The sequence below is a fragment of the Molossus molossus genome, unplaced genomic scaffold (genome assembly GCF_014108415.1).
Source record: "Molossus molossus isolate mMolMol1 unplaced genomic scaffold, mMolMol1.p scaffold_m16_p_8, whole genome shotgun sequence".
In the NCBI taxonomy this organism is placed as follows: Eukaryota; Metazoa; Chordata; class Mammalia; order Chiroptera; family Molossidae; genus Molossus; species Molossus molossus.
The window spans coordinates 45,943,275-45,964,873 of NW_023425402.1; the positions used below are offsets into that span (position 1 = coordinate 45,943,275).

General features: G+C 38.8%; 1 protein-coding gene across 7 annotated transcripts in view; it reads right to left on the reverse strand.

Annotated features, from left to right (window-relative positions):
• SNAP91 (synaptosome associated protein 91) overlaps window positions 1–21,599 on the reverse strand; it is a 130,470-nt gene that overhangs the window by 38,951 nt on the left and 69,920 nt on the right. For 5 of the 7 annotated variants that reach the window (XM_036247944.1, XM_036247945.1, XM_036247948.1 and 2 more), the window contains 9 exons: window positions 19,112–19,139; window positions 16,220–16,329; window positions 13,587–13,705; window positions 8,197–8,211; window positions 7,877–8,044; window positions 1,522–1,629; window positions 601–867; window positions 290–367; window positions 57–128 (listed from right to left, as the gene is read on the reverse strand). In XM_036247944.1, the coding sequence (XP_036103837.1) occupies window positions 57–128; window positions 290–367; window positions 601–867; window positions 1,522–1,629; window positions 7,877–8,044; window positions 8,197–8,211; window positions 13,587–13,705; window positions 16,220–16,329; window positions 19,112–19,139 (965 nt within the window). The remainder of the gene's footprint in view (window positions 1–56; window positions 129–289; window positions 368–600; window positions 868–1,521; window positions 1,630–7,876; window positions 8,045–8,196; window positions 8,212–13,586; window positions 13,706–16,219; window positions 16,330–19,111; window positions 19,140–21,599) is intronic. The other 2 variants (XM_036247949.1, XM_036247950.1) reach the window with 2 other exon arrangements.

The window sequence follows — 21,599 nt, forward strand, 5'->3', positions numbered from 1 at the left end:
CCAGATCACCACCCCCACAAGACATCTGAAGGCTTGACCCTGGCGAAGGGACTCACCGGATAAGAGGTCGGCAGTGAGAGAACTCTCAGGCACAGGAGAGGCCCCTTGAGGTGGAGAGGAGAAAGCATCTTCCAAAAGTGAAACAAACCAAAACCAAGGAGAAGTAAGTAGAAAGCTGAAATCAAAGTCAAACATCTAACAAATGCATTATCACAGGTGAGTACAGAGAGCTTAAATCACGAAAACATCTCGCAAGACTGACGTAAGGAAAGGGGGGCTTTGGCTTTACCTGTAGCGAACAGGTCTATGCTAGGAGCAGCATCTGGCTTAGGCGCTGCAGCGACTTCAGGAGCAGACTCAAATAAATCTAAGACCAAGAACACACAGGCCTTACTCAGCTTGACAAACCAGTCTGCAACAGTATCACTTTCCGGTTCTGAATTAGTACTCGGGAGGACTCTGAAACAAGCATCAAATGGTTTCTAGAGAGCCATTTGGTTACACAATCTTCATGCAGTAATAGTTGTGGATGCAGTGTATCGCAAGTACCCGCATTCAATCCACCAGATGTAAAGTTCAACAACAAGAACAACAAATTACCACCAAAGATATCTAGAGCAGGAGGAGCAGTGGTGGTGGCGGCGGTGGCGGAGGTGGTGGCGGTGGCGGCGGTGGCGGCGGTGGCAGCGGTAGTGGCAGCTGTGGCAGCTGCAACGGCGGGAGCAGGAGAAGGAGCAGTGGCAGGAACCGGAGGGGCTGTGCTAGCTGTAGGGGTAACTACAGGAACACTGGTCTCAGGTGGCTTCATTGCAAAGAGGTCCAGCTCGGGTGCAGCCTCTGCACTACCTTCAGACGGGGCAAAGGGGTCTTTTGGAAAGGAAAGTGGAGACACACACAGCATCAGTAAGGGAAGAGACAAGAGACTGGCGTCATAACTACGGGTAAGAGACACCTGACTTGGATATTTACACACTAGCTAGTAGGCATTAGGCTGCTTGGACTGAACTACTGTCCTATTAGCAGGGGTCAGTGCTTAGGACGTTTTTCTAAAGGAAAAAAAAAAAAAAGAAAAAGAAAATTTAACAGGTACCACACGTTAAGAAACGGAAACACTTCAAAGTACTGTAAGATTAGCCCACGGTCTGGCATCAGAGTTTGTTATTCTTCAAATCCTTATTTAATCTAGTTAGTCTGGTAGCTTTGAAAGTTCATTAAAATATGCCTGTATATTTGAACTCCTTGTTACTAAGAAGTTGCAATAGAGCATTAGAGAATAAAAAACATTAAGAGAGCATACTTGCACTGATAAAAATTGTCAATCTTGAGAAATTGTCAATTTTGGTTAAGTATGCACTTCATTGTCTTAATGTTTTAAGTGCCGGCATTATTTATTCAGCTACGATGAATGATACTTCATACTCAGAAGAAATTAAAATTAGAAGAACATATGGCCCCATCTAACTACGGGAGCTTCACATCAGGACAGAAAAACAACAGACGGGTTCGTGACTGGAAACCCACCATTTCCTGAACATGCATCAAGCGCTGCGGCTACGGGGGTTGGGGTGGCTGCTGCGGCGGCCCCTTCGGATGCTGCAGGGGCCTCCCCGGGAGAAGCTGCAAAGGCATCTTGGGTGCAGTTTTTAAAACAACAGAAATTAAAGGAATAAAAAGAGAAGAACATATAGTGAAAGAACCAAGTTAAATTGCGAAGAAGGCTCCCTTATACAACATGAATTTCTTAAAACTCATCGGTATGGCCCATGCACTGTTGGCGGCCACAGAAACAATTCTTTGCGCCCCTTCATGTTAGTTACATGCAAGTGGTACAGTGTTGAGACTGTGAGGCCTATTAGGACCCAAAAGTGACAAGATTCTCATTGTATAAGGGCTCTGAGAAGCATGTTTCATGTACCATTAGAAATTAATGGATGTGAAAATTAAAACAAAAATAACTTTATTATGTAATTTAAGACATTAAGCTTTGATGTCCAGGTGATACTTATTCACTGCATTACTACGTCTTTGACTAGTGGTTTCTAGCAAACATGGATGTCTTCTTTAATGCCTATATATTGAAATATATGATGGTAATGTAAAACCAAATGTAAAATAAACATTTCTAGTTTAAATTTTTTCATAGTCTAGTACAGGAGAAATTATACTGTTAATGCAAAAAGTTTACAAAGTATTCATAAAGGTTGGGTCTTCAGAATCCTTGAAAAGTATTTTCAGATACAACCAAGAACTTGTTTTTTTTTTCATCCTCACCCAAGGACATTTTTGCATTTACCTTCAGATAGAGCAGGAGGGGGTGGGGGGAGGGAAACATTAATGTGAGAGAGACACATCGACTGGCTGCCACCTACACAACCCCAACTGGGGCCGGGAACAAACTGCAATCTAGGTATGGCAGTGCCCTTAAGGGACTCTCTGGTCAGTGGGCCAATGCTCTAATCGCTGAGCCAAACCGGCCAGGGCCCAAGAACTTGTTTTAAAGAAATAAAGAGATAATAAAATTTGGGGATGACACCATAATGCCTTTATTTTTACTTAAATTTACTGTTGTTTTCAAATATTATATTGCTCTAGTTACTTGGAAAATAATCTATTTTCATCAGATTAAAATTTAGTTTCATGTTTTAAGAATATAAGTGTTATTACTATTTAGAGTAGAAAATCCATTAACATACAGGCAGCCCCAGTTTATAAATGTCCAATTGTTGATGTGTGCAAAAGATTCCGATGTGGGCCCCCCCACCCCCCACAGATGATGTCAATTAGTTAAAAAAAAAAATCCTGGAGTTTTCAAAGAGACTCTATAGTTCCAAAGTACAGAAGGAATGAAGCCATCATAAACTGCTTAGAAGAAGAACTCCTGGAAAATGGGCACCAACACCCACCTAGAACCTGCCTCTTGTAGGCTAGACTTCCCATCTTAAAATACTGCCTTCCATGATATCTACCAGAGGCCCCCAGAACACTGTTCCTCTGGCCACTAAAAGGAATTTGTCAGTCATGCTTGGGAAATGCTGCACAGTGTACCCCCTTTCTCAGAGATGTGTGTGGTACATTAGGCTGTAGGAACTCCTCCAGTCAAGGCACTTGTTTCTCAATTTAACCCAGCACACTAGTAACATCTTGAGGCCCAGCACTCAAGATGTTACTAGTTATAAGTACTATAACTAACACTGAATTAGAGACTCATTTGGCTTAAAAGGTCCTTTAAAAAAAACACACATATCCCTAGAGGGACAATGAGACAACCAGTTCTTCACATCCTATAGAGTTATTGGATCTGACTGCTTCTCTCAGCTGCACTGAGGGAATATATGTTCCGAGTAGAGGTCAATGGAGAGGCCAAATAATAATGGAGTATGAAAAATACATCAGCAGACAGGGCATGCTTACTTCTCCAGATGCCATGTTAAGGATACTATAATAGAGAACTTGGAGCAACATGAAAACCCTAAGAGATGGGGCCAAAGAACACAGGAAAAGTTGAAGAGGAGGCTGGGAGGGTTGAAAATATTTTGTCATGAGTCAGGTCTATTCCCCCCACCCCCAATAAAACACCTGGAACTGAGGCTAAAAAAATGAGAATAGCAGAAACCATAATAGCAGTCATTATTTACTGAGTATTTATGTGCCAGTCACTGTGTAAATATTTTATGTGCATTATTAAATTTAATGCCTACATATCTTGTGAAGTAGGTTCTACTATTTCCACTTATTAGATAAGAGAATGAAAGCATGGAGAGTCTGAGCGACTGGACCAAGGTCACATAGCCAGCAAATGATGGAGTCAGGATTTGGCCATGAATTGTCTGAACGAGGTTTGTGTGTTTCACCACTATGCAACACTGCTATGAGCTATGCCGCATCCTACTATACAATTTCCTCCTGTAAAATGGAATAAACAGCAGTTGTATGAGTGCTAGGGGTCAAATAAATATTCATGGTGTGACCTGCTGGACTCTTTAATCATCACTTATGTGTAAGTAGGTGAAACCCATATTTATAGCTCTATACACAGGAGAGAAGGGTTTTTTCATTTGTTTGTTTTACTGTCAGCAAGACAACTCCTTTTAATGCTTCTCCTGTTAGGTAAAACTAAATATTATAAACTTAACTCATTTACTCCCATCAAAAGTTTTCTTAAAGAGGAGCCCAGCTGCTCCAGCGCCTGGCTGCTAAGTCTTCCAGCCCAGCCCAGGAGATGGAGGTATGCATGAGTTAGACTGCCCGGCCACCGTCTGATCGTAGCCAAAAGGAACCCTGAGCAAGACCTGTCCAGCTAAGCCCAGTCAGCCCCCAGAACTGTGAGAGACCATAAAATTTTGACACTGTTTAAAAAAAAAAACTTACTTTAATACCTAACTTTCTTCCATTATCAATGGCAGTATTATCCTTCCAGCATTGGAAACTAAAGCTATTTCCAGGGCAGTTCTCTTTCCCTTGTTACCCATCTGCAGTTCAAGTCCAGTTCTGCCAAGCCTTACCCAGCAAACTGCTCTCTCTGACACGGCTGTAGACTAGTCTTTATTTTGTTTTTTGTTTTTATTTCTGGGAATTTTTTCTCAAACTTCTTTATTATGTGACTACCTTCCTAAATATGCCTAATAGCTGTCATTTCCCCATCCCAAACAACTCTCCTCATCTTCTCCAGCCACATTTCGCCATCTTTAAATCATATACTCGGCACAAAGGTTTCAATGGTTCTCAACAGTGCCAGAGTCACCGTTCCAGCTCCTCTCTTTCTCCTAAGGCCAGTTTGTTGACCAACATGCACACATGCAGTCAGCCTTGTGGGTAGGTTCCCTGTTTTCCAGCCTCTGGTTCTGTGTGCACAGACTACCACCCTCATGAAGGCCTGCTCGTAACCTGATGCAGCTGATTGAAAGGGGGCTCTGGTGGTCGTGCATAGAAACCAGCGTCAGTTTAGATTCGAGTGCTTAGGGAAAACCTGTGTTGTTACAAACTAATGTGATGTTGTTGATGAGGTTTTCAGAAATAAAAGTAGAATGTTTTTAAGGATGTTGTCTTTTAGTTTTATCAATATCTTTAACTTCTACTAAAATTTTCAAGCACAATTTTCCCTTACACATGCATGACCACAGAAAGATGATTTTTTGTTGTTGTTGTTAATCCTTGCCCAAGGATATTTTTCCATTGATTTTTTTTTTTTTTTTTGAGAAAGAGTGGAAGGAAGGGAACAGGAGGGGAGGGATGGAGGGATGGAGAAACATCCATGTGAGAGAGACACACTGATTGGCTGCCTCTGCACAATCCTGACTGGGACTGGGGATTGAACCTGCAACCAGGTACGTGCCCTTGACTGGAATTGAACCCACGACCTTTCAGTTCTGGGGCCGACGCTCTAACTGCTAAGCCAAAGCAGCCAGGGAAAAATATTTTTCTTTCTTAAGTTCATTTTAAAAAAATGAAACATGTATCAAAAATGTTTCTAAAAAACTTGTTTAATAACTTACCCTGAGATGACTTAAATGTTATGTGGGTATACTCTGAATGGTTAAAAATAATAGACATTTCCTATTTTTCAAATTTGTAATAAAAATACGTAGAAATTTTTAATGTTTCCATATTTCATATCCATGAAATTAAACAATTAGCCATTTTTCAGAAATTAAAATTCCTTAAGCTTACTTCTAAAGAAATCTACTTACTATGCTGTGCATACTACATAAAATATCAAAAAGGCATTTGCTTCAAAGCTGTATAAATAAAATAACTGGTGTTTACTGGTCAAGAGTTCTACCACTTACTCCTTTTAGAGATACAATTTTTAAAAAATGACAAGTCATGGCCAAAGAGAATCTCGTTTAAGTTTTTATTTAAAATCCCATCTTAATTTATTCCTTATGAATCCATAAAGAGCATGAACAAGATTAGGGAATATCACTGAAAACTGCAAAACAGTGACGAGCGCAGACTCCGGGCACATAAAGCGCAGGGATTTTACAGCTGTCGGGGGCCAGTTTCATTGAACCAGATCAAGAAAAAGAGCTGTGCTGAGGTCTGCAGATGTGCTCACCTTTACTCAGCCTCTAGCCAGACGACTAGAAAGGCTGTAGGTGAGATCAAGGGAGAGTCCCATTCTTTGGCATTAACTTGTATGATTTTTTTGGAGTACGACTTATTTATTTGTTTATTTTTTTAAAAATTTGTCCTAGTCCTTTAAATTTGTATTTTAGGGTAGAAATAATGGCCTTATAAAAATATTTTCAAACATACATATTCCTCTGCTTGACAAATGTAGTTAAAGCAGAGGAAATGATCAACACAAACAGCAGACTGGCACAAAGATTACTTCGGAGAATTATCTTCAGCTTTGTTATTCTAGAGGGCCATTGTTATTCTAGAGGGCCACGAGAGAAGCAAGATGGGATTGACTTCTTAGAGGCAATTAGCTCCTTACATCCAGACTGAAAAACAAACATCTAAATAGCTAAAAGCATAGAAATGCTTAAGCACAAAACTGTTATCCATCCGCTCCATATTTTCTTTGAAGTTTTTCTGTTACCACCAGCCTAGAAGAAACCACTCGTACCCAACATCAATAACGGGGGCAGGGAAAGGAGGGTGGGAAGAATTTCATATGTTTAAGCTAAAACAAAGTTTTGGTCTCAAAATTTATACAAGCATCACTGGAAAACTTTCTTTAGTAGATGATGCTTTATAATAAATTATTCAAGAGTCTGTAAACCCATCCCCCCTCCTTAAAAAAAAAACAAAACAAAACAGGTTTCTCCTGTAGGAATGGGAGTGCAAATTCCTTTCTTGAAACAGAGACAACAGTGCTGTGTCTCACTGAGTGCTCTTTGTCTGAGACAATGCTGGCAACCCTCGGAAACTGGGGTACGGCATGTAGCACCGTGGTATGTGACAGTGTGTAAGAGTAAGGGCCTAGGGGAGTATACTAGTTCACCAGAGTCTGCCAAGTATCTCCTGCCCTCCCCACCATTCGCTTCCTCCAATTTCTTTACCATTTTCTGAACATGCCCTGGGAAAGTTGTTATATTATAATGAAGAAACACAAAACTATGATGAATATAACACGACTTGATGTGCGTATTTGATATGAGCACTTCTCCAGGTTTGGACATGAGCACCACACAGATGGGAATATGCAAATAAACGGGCCTCAGCTGGTTCACCAGGTCCAGGCACACTGTCCTGGCAGAGTCTAGGATATTTGACTCAAGCCCACAGCTGTAATTCAACTCTGCGGCAGCACTGACATTAGCCTGGAAAGCATATTTTCAGTCATTTCAAAGTCTCACCTAAACCTGTTTTCAATCTATTTCAAGAGCTGATTCAAATGATCTCTCAAAGTCTCAGAGCCAAAGATGACCCAAGTTTTTGCTTTGACAGAATAAGCTTAAGTTGCAAAAATGGGCATATTGCTAAACTCTTTTCAGAAACCTCCAAATTTGAACTCTCTTAGATGATTTTTGTTCTAAACCTTAAGAAATAACTTAGGCCAGGAATCCCCCTCCCATATTCCCAAATGTTTTCTTCTCTGCTAGTCTGAATCTGGCCAGAAAAGCCAAAACTCCATATGACAGAGAGGTCGGTACCACTCACATCGACCCTGCAGGGCAGAAACACACAGGGGGTAAGAGTCCAAATCGCAACTTAATTCCTAGCGTTTCAGAAATGGAAAAGCAACCTCTGCTCTAAAACCACTAAAATTAAGTGAAGATAAAGTTGACAAATTTAGCTAAGATAAATACACACGGATCAGCATTTAAAAAGCATGTAAGTACTCCGACATGCTGTTAAAGAGTGTACACGTTTTTAAATTTCAGCAGTCCTGGAAGGAAAAGGCGAGAAAGGGGTGTGACTAACTAACCTCCAAAGAGATCCACCTCAGCAGTGACAGCAGTGACAGTTGTGGTCGTTGAGGCAGAGGCTGAAGCAGTTGCGATTTCAGCAGCTGCAGGAGGAGGGGTGGGTTCTGGTGCAAATGGGTCTGAAATCTGGACTTCTGAGGGCGCAGAGGGAAGCGTAGCCAGAGAGTCTATGGTGCACCAGAGATGGAGAACAAATGCAAGAGAAGAGAAGAGAAGGACAGGACGAAAAATATACCAGGCTCCAAATGATCACAATGAGGACAGTTACTATGATCCTGAAGTCTCTCGAAACAGAAGGTTAAAATAAAGCTGTACTCACCCTCTCCCAGAAGGTCTATCGATGTCCATGATGTGTCAGCATATGAAGAAATAAGAGATAAAGCTGAAATATTCAATTACACCAGTGTCCAAGTAGGGTGAGGCACTAACTGTAGAAATTCTAGCTTTCTGGACCATTTGTAATAAAAATAAATAAATGTACGGTCAGCCCTCTGTATCTGTGGATTCTATGTCCTTAGATTCATCCAACCGTGAATCCAAAATATTTGGAAAATAAAAAAAAAAGTTACTGTGCTGGCGTGTACTAGGTAGTTTGGCCTACCACGGTTACGTCTGAACTGAACATGTACAGACTTTTTTCCCTGTCATTAGTCCCTAAACAATATAGTATAACAACTATTTACATAACATTTACATTACATCAGGCTTTATAAGTAGAAATGGCTTAAAGAGGATGAGTGTTATATGCAAATACTCGCCATTTTATGTAAGGGTTTTGAGCAACTGCAGGTTGTTATCTGAGGGGGTCCTGTAACCAATGCCTCGTGGATACTGAGAAGACTCTATTACCCGTTATTATTACAGAACTTCTGAGCTGGGAGGGACTTTAGTGATCCTCTAGACCAAGCTTCCAACTTCATAGATGGGAAAACTGAGAAGCAAGGGAGGTCAAGACATTTACCTTAAGTCAGGTCTAAATAATGTTGAAAAAATCAATTTATTTCTTAACAGATTTATCATTTTACCTGCTTTGCTTGATTTCACTATACTATAAATTTCCATTCTGACAAAACTATAGGTAACTGAACTTTATTGGTCGTCTTTATCTGATTTGCTACTACAGTCTGGAATACCAGAGAATAAATCGGAGCTTTATAAAAGCTGCAGTTATTGTAGAACATATGAAACCTAGTCAAATAAATACATGCAACTTTGGGGGTCAGAAAAAGAAATCCCAACCTAAACCTTTTTCTTCTTCATAAGTTTCACATGATCAGATCTTTTTCAATTCGATATATAATCTTTACCTTTACAAACAGGATGTTATAACACATGAGAATTACCTTTAAGATAAATGTGATACATTATATTGAATTGCAACTTTTCAGCCCTTCTGAGGTCAGCATTCCACTGGGAGGTTCATACTTTCTTAGTGTTCAACAGTGGGACTACAGTGGGCATCTGAGTAACTGTACTATGACTGTAGGTTAAACGTTTAGAGTGTTCAAGGCATTTTTCTATTCTCAGTCACATGAAGCACCTCAGGGCTCATATTTGAATTCATGAATGTTACTGGAAATTTACTTTAATGATAAACTTTTTTTTTTTTATCAGAGCTCATGAGAAAGATATTTTTTCAGAGCTTTAAAAACAATATGAGAACTCGTAACCCAGAAGTTCTAGAGGACATTAAAAAAACTGAGACATATAAATTAGATATTAAACTAATCACATTCGGTCATGCATTTTGCACACCCAGTGAATATTATGTAGAGCACCCTCCAGGCACACTAAGAGAATCTAGAAAGTTACGATTTTGAAGACTGAAGCCTCTCCAGGAATGGAAAAAAATTTCATCATCAATTATTCACCAACATGCTTAATTATCATACATTTTCTTGAGAAATTTTACTTTTCATCTTCCATTTTATCACTGCTGGAAGTCTCATCACCACCCTCCAGCTAAACAAAATACTAGTCAAAAGTAAGGAGTTAATATTTTTATGTTTTCTCTCTATATTTTTTGGGGGAGGGAGGCTCCTCTTACCATCTTTTATATGTGTGTGCATGTGTGTGCATGTGTGTATATATATATATATATATATATATATATATATATACACACACACACAGTATTTTCATCTTTTGTATTTTTAAAAATCTTTGATTTCTCTCACCTTCCACTGACAAATAAAAATTGTACATAGTTGAGATATACAATGTGAAAGTTTGATATACATGAACATTGTGAAGTAATGATCACAAACTATCACAGCCATCATCTCACATAATTACTATATTTTTGTGGTGAGAATTTTAAGTATACAACATATCGTTAATTATAGTCACAATGCTATATCTTCCAAACTTACTCATCTTACAACTGACTGTTTGTACCTGTAGGTAGGGGAGCTCATAGATGTAATACGTCTCCAGCAGTAAAAGCATCTGGGACACATTGGACTTTCTGTGACTGTTTAACTCTCTGTAGCCTTGGGTTTGTCTGGTCTATGTGACTACCCACCATATGGTTTTCTTGTTAACCCCCTATAAAACAGAGACTTTGTCCTGGGAGGGGGGTGGATTTTTTCCTAGCTGGCCACCACTGGGAGCAAGTAGCTGCTTTGCCCATGTAGGTATGTTTCTCCTATTAAAGCTCTCACGCATTTGAATAAGGCTACATGTCAGTTCTTTGGAATCGATTCTGAATTTAGACTTTCGGGGCTTCTCCTGCAACAGTACCTTTGGCCAACATTTTCCTGTCCTGCCCCATGCCCTCCCCCCCTCCAACTCCAGCCCCTGGCAACCACCATTCTACTTTTTGCTTCTATGAGTTTGACTTTTTCAGATTCTATATTTAAGAGAGATCATACAGTATTTGTGTTTCTGTTTCTGGCTTATTCACTTAGCATAATGTCCCCCATATTCATCTATGTTATGACAAATGGGAGAATTTCCTTTTTTTTTTTTTTTTTTTTGGTATGTGCCCTTAGCCACTAGGGCCTAGTGGGAACTGAACCTGGAACTCTCTGGTCTGCAAGCTGACGCTCCAACTGCTGAGCCAAACTGGCCAGAGCAGAATTTCCTTTCTAAGGGCTGAATACTATTCCATTGACTGTAACACATTTTATTTATTCTTTGTTCACTGATCTCTCTCTCTCTTTCTCTCTCTCTCTTGTCTCTCTCTCTCCAATATTTCTATAAATAAGCATTATGCCCCTTTCTTCTCCTTCTGGGACTTCCATAATGAATACATGCATTCATGTATGTGATGGCATTCTATAGGTTCCCTATGGTTTATTCACCCTTTGTCCTTTGTGTTCCTCTAACTGGCTATTTTCTAATGATTTGTCTTTGAGTTTGCTGATTCTTTATTCTGTCCAATCAAGTTTCCCATCAAAACTCTCTTGAGCTTTTGAGTTCAGGCATTGTATTCTGCAGATCCAGGATTTCTGTTTGATTCTTTCTTATTAAACTTCTCATTTTATTAATGTATTGTTTCCTTGATTTCGTTTAGTTGTCTATCTGTGTTCTCCTGGATATAATTGGGCTTCTTTAGGATGGTTATTTTGAATTCTTTGCCAGGCAATTTATAGATCTCCATTCCTTTGGGTTGGTTACTAGATCTTTATTAGTTTCCTTGGGTGGCGTCATGTTTGTTTGTCTGATTCATTGTGATCTATGTAGCCCTTGGTTGATATCTGTGCATTTGAAGGAGCAAACACCTCTTCCAGTCTTTAATAACTGGTTTAGGCAGGTGAAGACCTTCTCCTGTCAGGTCTCTGGACTGATGATATTGCCTCCAGGATTGCAGTTGAATGGGGTTGGAACCATATCACATGGCTGCTGCTGGGCCTGCTATGGGTCCATGGTTAGTGAGTCTGTTACCAGATCCTTGGGTGGGTGTGGATCCTGCCTAGTCCCTGGGTAGATGAGACTGCCTTCAGGACATTGCTCACTAGAGATGGAGCTGGAGACAAAGGTCCACTTCAGGGTCTACAGGTGGGTTCAAAGGTGGTGGGTTTGTTACCAGGTGTATAAATGGGTGTGGATGCTGCTCAGTCACTGGGCAGGCAGGACTAGTTCTAGACTGCAACAGAGTGGGGTTGGAACTGATTCAAAGGGCAGTTTTAGCCTGGCCGGTGTGGCTCAGTGGTTGAGCATTGACCCATGCAGCAAGATGTTACTGGTTCGATTCCCAGTCAGAGTACATGCCCAGGTTGTGGGCCTGATCCCCAGTGGGGGGCATGCAGGAGGCGGCCAATCAATGTTTTCTCTCATCAATGTTTCTTTCTATCTCTTTCTCCCTCCCCCTTCTTCTTTCTCTAAAAATCAAAAAAAAAAAAAAAAAAAAAAAAAAAAGGCAGCTTTAAGTCAGGACCAAGGTATGCAGGCCTGCCTCTCGGGGCATGGATGGGTATGTCTCTCGTTGGGTCGCTAGGTGTGCAGGGCTGCTCCTTGACTAAGGCTGGGAAAGGGTGGAGTTGAGCCACTGGGCTCCTTCAGGATTTGAGGTTGAACAAAGGTCACTGGGCCTGAGTCTGGGGCACGAACTGATGTGTCACCGCTGGAACCTTGGGCCAGCAGGACTGCTCCTGGGCCAAAAATGAGATGGGTTAGAACGGGATCACAGGCTGTTTCAGGGTCCCCAGCTAAGACCAATCTCAGCAGGGCTGTCACCCAAGGCATGGGCACACAAGGCTCCTGCTGGGTCCCTTGGTGGGTATTGCTGGACCAAGGCCTAACAAGACTTTAGGTGAGTCTGTGGGGGATGGCAAGGGTGTCTACAGGTCTATAGTCAGAACCAAGGTTGGGATCCAGCCTCCCACCTGCCTTCTCAAAATAACCCTCCTCAGTTTGGGCTCTCCTGGGGGTTTTATAATCTCCTACCTGGACTGCAGTGTTCCCACAAAGGCACTTTTGTCCTTGGATGGTTGCCAAATTATTGTTGCTGTACGGAGATACAATAGGGCACCTCCTATTCCACCATCTTGTTTCTATAGTTTTATGAGTCATTTTTAAACTTAAAAAAAAATATTTTGATAGTTTGATGCAATAGGGCAAGGTATTTCAAACCAGCTCTGTGTAGCTTTGAGAATTATGGAGTAATTAATGTAACTTTTATATTAGTATTAAATATGCTTTTAAATCAGATACTTATAAAAACTTAATTTTTTCCCAAGATACATGAATAAAATGGGAATTCCTCTCGATCGGTTTAGAGTCGATTTTTTTTCTGGCACAAACAAGAATCCATCCCAGATTTCAACTGCATTAAGCCAAATACAATGTGACTAAAAGTCCAGCCTTAGGAATCCATGAAGGAGGCTGTACCTGAGAAAGCCAAATTAGAATGCTGTCTTTGCACAGCGTCAACAGTGTGTAGGAATACCCAGTCCTCTAAAGCCTGAATCTCTAGACAACAACCCTAAAAATAATCAGTGACTCAGAAGAGCAAAGGAAAGTACTGCTTTTGTTACAACTTTTAAAATAAATACTATATGACTACTTGAACCTTTTAACTGTATTACAGGTACTTTTTCTGTCTCTGTCTCTTAATACATATTTCAATCAATAGACACTATTCTGAACATTTTTTTTCTCCAAATTCCTAGCACCAATTCAGACCCTCAGAAGGTAAGCATAACAATCACAGGCTGAATAAAGACAACTAAACAGAGAGATGGCATGGCTGCCGGGTCCCCTCACCTCCCCAGGCAGTGGCTCCTCCAGAAGGTGGTGCTGCTGCTGGTGCTGCGGCCGCTGCCGCCCCTCCAGAAGAAAAGTCTGGCTGAAGGTCCAGGAGATCGCTAGAAGGTTTAGAAGTGCTGAATGGAAAACATAATTTTAAAATCAGATTTTGAAATTTTATAATGTAAAGATGCTTTTCATAAAAATGTATGTAGAAAGCACCATTGCTTTGTATATTTTAAATCGAAACGAGAATGCTATTTTGGAAGTATAGCAGTGTCGCCTATGTTCTATACCAAAGGCTGGCAAACTACTTTTGTAAAGGGCCCGATGGTAAGTATTTTAAGTCTGTGGGCTAGATGATCCATCAGGCCTGACTCAGCCACTGTAGAATGAAATAAGACACGGACAATATCTAAACTAGTAAGTGTGCCTTTGTTCCAGTAAAACTTCATTTACAAAAACAGAGAGTGGGTGAGATTTCACCTCTGGGCCATAGTTTGCCAACTCTTGCTCTTATAGACAACGACCAAGTTAAATCGTATTCTAAGCTTTGAGTCACTCCCCCGATCACAGAGCAGAAATTAAAAGGGAAAACCTAAATGCCTCAAAGTAAAGTGGAATTCATGATCTCACTTATATATGGAATATAATGAGCATAACAGTCTGAGGAATACAGTAGACCCAGACACATGGAAGTAGGGCACAGACTGACATCCCTCAGAAGAGGGGATGGGGGGTGGGGGTGGGAAGAGATAAACCACAGAACTTATGTGCATGTATGCATGACCAATGGACATGGACAACTAAGCCGGGGACAGGGTGGAGGGGGGGTAGGGTGGGGTTGCCAATGGGGTAAAAAGGTAAAATATCTGTAACAAAAAAAAAAATAAAAATTCATTAAAAAAAAAAAAAAAAAAAAAAGTAAAGTGGAATTTTCTTAATCATGTTATGAAATGCTGGTTTTGAGGGCTGTAACAAAAGGAAACATAATCCAAATATTTAAAGTATTAGGGTAAGAGGATTATGGGTAATTTTTTCCTTTTCTCTATTTTCAAAATATTTTTGCATGAAAAAATTTATTTTCTTGAGAAGAATTCATTTAGAAATCAGAGATACTACATCAAGTAATTACTAATGTACCTTGCTTTCTAAATAAACTACAACGTATCAATTTTGCCTGTACAGAGGCCTCACCTAAAAATACTTCTATGGCCCTGGCCGGTTTGGCTCAGCGGTTGGAGCGTTGGCCTGCAGTCTAGAGAGACTTGGGTTCAGTTCCTGCTAAGGGCGTGGTTGTGGTTTGTCCCTAGCCCTGGTTGGGTCGTGTGGGAGGCAGCCACTAGATGTGTCCCTTTCATGTCAATGTTTCTCTCTCTCTCTTCCTCCCTCTCCCTCTCTTCCTCTCTATCTGAACAAAAATGGAAAAATGTCCTTGGGTGAGGATTAAAAAAAAAAAACTTCTATGTTTTTTATTCTTATTCAGTTGGGGCAGTGCTTTTCAAAGCTCCTCCGTCTGTGTAAGTTCTAAGGAGGAACCCAGAGCACTGCTATTTAAAGTGTGGTCCCCAAACTAGTAGCAGTTGCTCAAAATGCAACATTCTCAGGCTTACCCCATTATCTCCTACATCAGACTCTTTATTTTAACATGGTCCTGGGTGTTTCACATGTACATTCAGGTTTAAGGAGCACTGGCCTGAGGCTCACCAGACCAGGTTCCAAGCCATCGCGGTCCCAGGTGCCCCACTCCCTCTTCACAAACCGCTGTTCCATCTTCATCTTTGTTACAGATTAAAATTCCAAGTAATATTCTTTTGAAGAATGGATTCTGCTACTTTAAAAAAAGTTTTAAAACCCCTGAAACCTGCCCTGGTTTGATGTCCATTTAATAAATACAACAGGTATACATTTCAGAATAGAAAAATATATTTATGAAGACCCAAATCATAGTTTTTATTAGAAGCAATTTATCTTAGCATAGAGGCAGAAAAGATTTGGTTTTACCAAGCCGGAGATTACAAAAAGCTGAACTAAGTAATAGAGGATAACACACAGTTAACATGGGTGCATTACTTCTATTTATTGCTTAGTTCAAAACTTAAGCCTCTAAATATAAGGCATTCACAAGCAGAGTCACAGACACTACAGAATGAGACTAGAATCTTCTCAAGGCAAAATAGCCAAGCAAAGAGTTAACCTAAAGTTATTTTTTGAGGAAGCCCCTATGAGTTCGGGCTTCACTATAGGCAACCCTGAGATTTCACAGAATGTACAGTTATCCCTACCTTTCTCACCTTTTAAATTTCCCATAAGAATAAACTACTTTTAGAAAACATTTTCCATATCAGCCAATATCAGAAGAAGTTGCAACATGTGCATGATTTTCCCACTTCCTTCCCCAAATGTGTGGGCGATAAGGTGATTTCCAGAGCTCAGGTCCTACTAACGCTTTGAGAGAGGTACAGGCCTCAGTAATTGTATACGGTGTAAAGGAACTTACTTTGTGTACCTAAAAATAACCCCAAATATTACATGTTAGGATTAGCTTTCATTTTCTGAAATCATTTAGGTTCAGTGTGTGTGTGTGTATATATATGTAAAAAAACTCATCAAAATACTAACAAACATTAACTGATTACTCATGAACTAACCTGTCCGGGACAGCTGCAGATGGAGTTGCAAATAAATCAACTGGTGGGGATGTGTCAATAGTTTTAGCTGGTGTAGAATTAGGAGACGTAACAGTTGTGGCTGGAGAAGACTGAAAATGAAGATCACAACACACTCTAGTCAAATATGAATCTACAGGGCACAGAACAACAGGTCTTCCACTTTACAGACCCATGACATTCCCAGCATCTTTTTAGCAACTCTTCTTGGGAGAAAAACAATGGAAGAAAATTGAAAATAAAGAATTATAACAATCAATACCAGACAAAACACCTTTCAAATTTTAAAAGTTAAATATAATTTACGTAAAATGATAAAAATGTGTGGCCTAACATCTTAAAGACTTCTGTTTAAAATCAAAGCTAAATGTATTTCGTAAATATAAAATTAGGGGAAAAGATCTTGCTGGCTGCCCAAATTTTTAAAAATTATTGATTGTAATAATTCATATAAAATCAAAGCCATTCTTTTTCCTCTGCATCCTAAACAGACTTCCTGTGAAGTCTTCTCAGACACTTTTAAAATCTAGAAATCTAACTTACAAAGTAGTTCACAGAGAACAATGTATAAAAAACATTCAAGGCCTTTCTAGCTTGAGGATATCATGACTATGTCCCATCACTATAAAAAGTGAAATAAAAGCTAACATTTATTGTCCTGGACTGGTTTACTTTTAAGAAGAGGACTTAATAGTTGGTTAAGATATTTAAAAATTAAACTTTTCATTAAATGACTATCCTAAGTCTACTTTCTTTTACTTTGTATATTTAATTCTCCAAATATTCACAACAGAAAGATTAGTGGAACATCTCAAAACAGTCGACTGACAGCTCCGCAGGTGGAAACGAGACATAATAGCGAGTGAAACGCACAAAGACCAAGATCAAGCAAGGGTCACCAGATCCCGCTGCCGGTGCACATCTGATTTCAAGTAGACTAAACTTCAAGGAGAGTTCAAAAACAATAATGTAAGGAAAAGGACTGAGGAGATACAAATTTTATAGGACTTTCCAGACCTAACTAGTTATTTGTCTAATAGTCATCTGTCTAAGAATATAACTATTAAGATGTGAAAATCCCACAGATGCACAGTGCCAAGCATTCAGCACCTTGAGAAAAACAAACATGAGCAGTATGAATATTGTTACTCAGAAAACATCAACTCAAACCTCTCTCTTCACCAAAATTCAAATTTTCCAAATGGAATATGAAAGATAATCAACAGAATAGAAAGAACTAACAAATTAATTTGCATGTCGTCCACTAGGGACACTGACAATTCCTCTAATAGAAGTTAGTTTTTGTTTTTTTTATTAACACAGATAAATAAGCTTAGAAAGTGATGTTTATAAAACACTACCAAGAACTAAATGACAGCATGAATCCACCAACATAAATACAGAAATGAAGGTCTTCGTTGGCCCATTAAAAACTGCCCTGTAACAGCAAGCTCTGAAGAGCTGAGAGAGCGAGGAGAACAGACTCAAAATAATCCTGTTTTAACAACAACAACAACAACACAAAAAAATTTCAATAAAAGTTAATTTGGCCAGAATGTAGAAACAGACTATTCCAAAGGATGCCATTTTACAACACTCTGTTCATGTGTTGGAATTTTTCGTCCAGACAAAATGATTTAAAACCTGGCTTTGTGTCAGAGTCGCCAGGGAGCTTTGTGTTTGTTTTACTTGATTGTTCAAGTTCCCAAGGGCAGCTTAGGCAGCCAGCCAGGCACTGCACAATGCAGGATGTCTGGGACCCACCACTGCAGTCATGATGATATTCTTCATGTCTGTAATGACAGCAATTATATAATGGAAATTTGCCCAAGAGGAAAGAACACATTTATTACATTTTTTTTGTCTAAAAAATATAGGGCAAAAGTAAACTACAGAGCTATAGAAGCAAATAGTCCTGTCACTGATAACCTAAATGCTAGTCTTCAAAAAAAAAAAAAAAAAAGATAGGGAAATAGAGGAGTACTTACATTTATTAAAGTAGACAGTCTAAAAGGGATTCCTGTGGAAAGATAGCTAACTACCATTGGTTTCTTTACCATTAAAACTCACATAATATTATGTGCCTCACCTGTCTCACAGGGCTGTGATACAGAGTATGTGAAAGTGCTTTGTAAGTAGTAAAATGTTATACAAATACATTTGTTTTCCATTGCAATATAAATATATAAAAACTTCTTCGACTTAAAAATATTTGGTCCAAATAGCGGATTAAGTTGATATTGCAATATTACATTGAACTTAGAAAATATAAAGGACCATACATAAAAACTTACCTTACTTTTTCTCAAAATTTTAAAAATAAAATTGTTATTTGATCCAGCAATTCCCCTTCTGCATATATACCCGAAAGAATTGAAAGCAGGAACTTGACATAATTGTACACTCAAATTCACAGCAGCATTATTTAAAAGGTGGAAGCAACTCAAGTGTTCATTGATAGATGAATAAATGAACGAAATGTGGTATATTCATACAATGAAATGTTATTAAGTCTTGAAAAGAAAAGGAATTAGGACATATGCTACCACATGGATGAACCTTGAAGATATTATGCTAAGAAAAATAAACCAGTCACAAAATGACAGGTACTGGATGAGTCTACTCATATGATGTACCCAGAGTACCCCAAATCATACAGGCAGAAAGAAAAATACTGGCAGCCAGGGACTGGGAATAGGGGAAACGGGGAGTTAATGTTTAAAGGGTAGAGTTGCTGTTTTGGAAGATAGAGAAGTCATGAAAATGGATGACAGTAATATTGCTCAATAATGTGAATGTACTTAATGCCACTAAACTGTACCTTGAAAATGGTTAAAACAGTTAAAACTAAACAAAACAAAAAAACAATCTTACCTTACTTAATGGAGAGGGAGCACCAGATCTAAAAGGCAACCAAAAAATTAAATCTGAATATACATGAATACGTTTGTAGAAGCATTTAAGTTTGATAATATCACTTGGTCAAACACTAACTTGTTTATATACAAATTTTCTTTTAGTAATGGACACACTATTTAAAACTTTTCACCGTTTACTCAGTTATGACATCCTCTTCTGTTTCCGTCCACTAAATTTCTAGTATTAAGAATTCTTAAATTTAAAATTTCCCTATATCTCTAGCAATCCAGTTCTTTGAGTTGATCATTATTGTCCATGCCCATCAAAAAATAAACTGTCCAAATTCGAATTTAAAAAATTTTGCTAAGACTTGGAAAAATTCATGTTTTATAAAATTAAAAAGTCTGACCGGTGTGGCTCAGTGGTTGAGCATCGACCCATGCACCGAGAGGTCACCAGTTTGATTCCCGGTCAGGGCACATGCCCAGGTTGTTGGACAGATCCCCAGTCGGGGGCATGCAGGAGGCGGCCAATCGATGTTCTCTCTCATCAATGTTTCTGTTTCTCTCTCCCTCTCTCTAAAATCAATAAAGAAAAAAAAACCAAACACCTCTGTTTTATTATTTCAAAAAGTTAGAAAACTCATTAGGATTAAAGTATATTGTGATTAATTACTCATAATTGCCATACATAAAAGGAACACCAAAAAAAAAATTCCTAATTCCTATAAGCCCTGTGCCTGAAATGTGTCTCAACTTTTAATTGCTATACTGAAATCTATGAAAAATATTCCTATTTCCTGTTAGAACCAGTGGGAGCTTGAAAAAGAACAGTAACCTCAGTGCTTATTGCTAAGGCAGTGAAGGAAAAGTAGCAGAGTAAATTTGTTGTTGTTGTTGTTAAATTATGGCGGCAGGGGGCGACTGCACATTATTTCTACAAGGGGCTTCAGAAAGAGCTGCCTAAACAGCTTACATTTTACTAACCTGAATTATTTTTAAAAAAATGAATAAAAAATACATTTCAATAAGAAGCCTATTGTCCAGGTCTTAAAGGATGGCAAGGATGTCTTCCTATTTATCTAGAGAGAAAACCTCACATGTAGCAGAACAAAGTTAGCACAGAGTTAGTAACAGGAATTTTATAAAATATCATGAATTTTTGTTATTGGATGTACCAAAAGAATCTAGTGTTATATGCCTGATTAATGCCTTTTATGTTCACCTTCATTTGCAAATACATGCCTGCCATTTTCTGTTTAAATTCAGTTTTTACTTAAAATTAGCATAATGTCAAGTAAGGGCACACACATGTCTACTATATAATGAAGGTAGAAGCATAAGGGCAACACTTCATTTGGTTATGTGCAGTTTGACTAAATGTAATCTTAAGAATAACATATCCTATGAAGAAAAGGATATACATTTATATTTATTGCTTATTTCAAAGGATCTACTGAAACAAATGAATTCACAGTGCTCTCTGTATCTACAAAAAGTTACCTAGGCACCTAAAAAATCTAGTATAGTGGAAGGTTGAAAATTTCCTAATGAGTTTCTGACTAATAATTTCTACACTCCCATCATTTTTTCCTTTATATATGTGGAAAAGAAAGGGAGTTAAATCTAAATAAAAATCTAAGAAAATAACTCCCTGAACTCAGCAAAGAAAACACAGAAGCCATTTGACATGGCCAGTTGCTAAGAATGAATTAATTGAAATTAATTTATCTCCCAAGCAATTTCATGGAGCAATGCTCAGTGGTACGGACACAGTGAGAAGTACTATTACAGAAAACAGAATTGAGGATATGCAAGCACTTTTTGAAATATGTTTCCAAGCTAATGCATGAAAATTTCTAACATAGTCTCTACTCCATAGCAATAATAAAGATACAATAAAAATAAAAGAATTGCCATTAATAAAATTACCTGCCATTAAAGAATATCATGCTCAAATCTAAGTATAAAATGTCATAATTAGCACACGAATTAGTTTGCCTAGCTCCTACATGAATGCTATCACTAAATGACGAACGTAGTTTACCCCATGGATTCAACAAACAAATGAAAATCTCCTACTCTCATGTCAAGCTATCATGCCACTTACTGCACTGTATCTTCATTGTTTGTCTAAGAATCTGTATTCTCCATTAGATGTGGAATTCTTAGACGTGAGGGACCTCGCCTCAGTGCTTTATATCCTTGGCACTTCACACAGCAGCTTGCATTGTGTAGGCAGTGAAATACATTCTTGTACTATCTGATTTTTTAAGTAATAAAACATTTATGTACTCTTTGTATACAAATAAAATTTAGCTAAAAGTCTTAAAAATCATTTTGCATGAAACTAAACTGTCAGGATGGGTGACCTCTGTTCTCGTGGACCAATCCCAGCTTTTGGCAAAGTTCCATCAAAAAGGTGAGACCCAGCGATGCTCCCACTGGGATCACAACTTTAAAAGGGATCATTAAGCACTGATAACAATCTGAAGGCTTCGAGG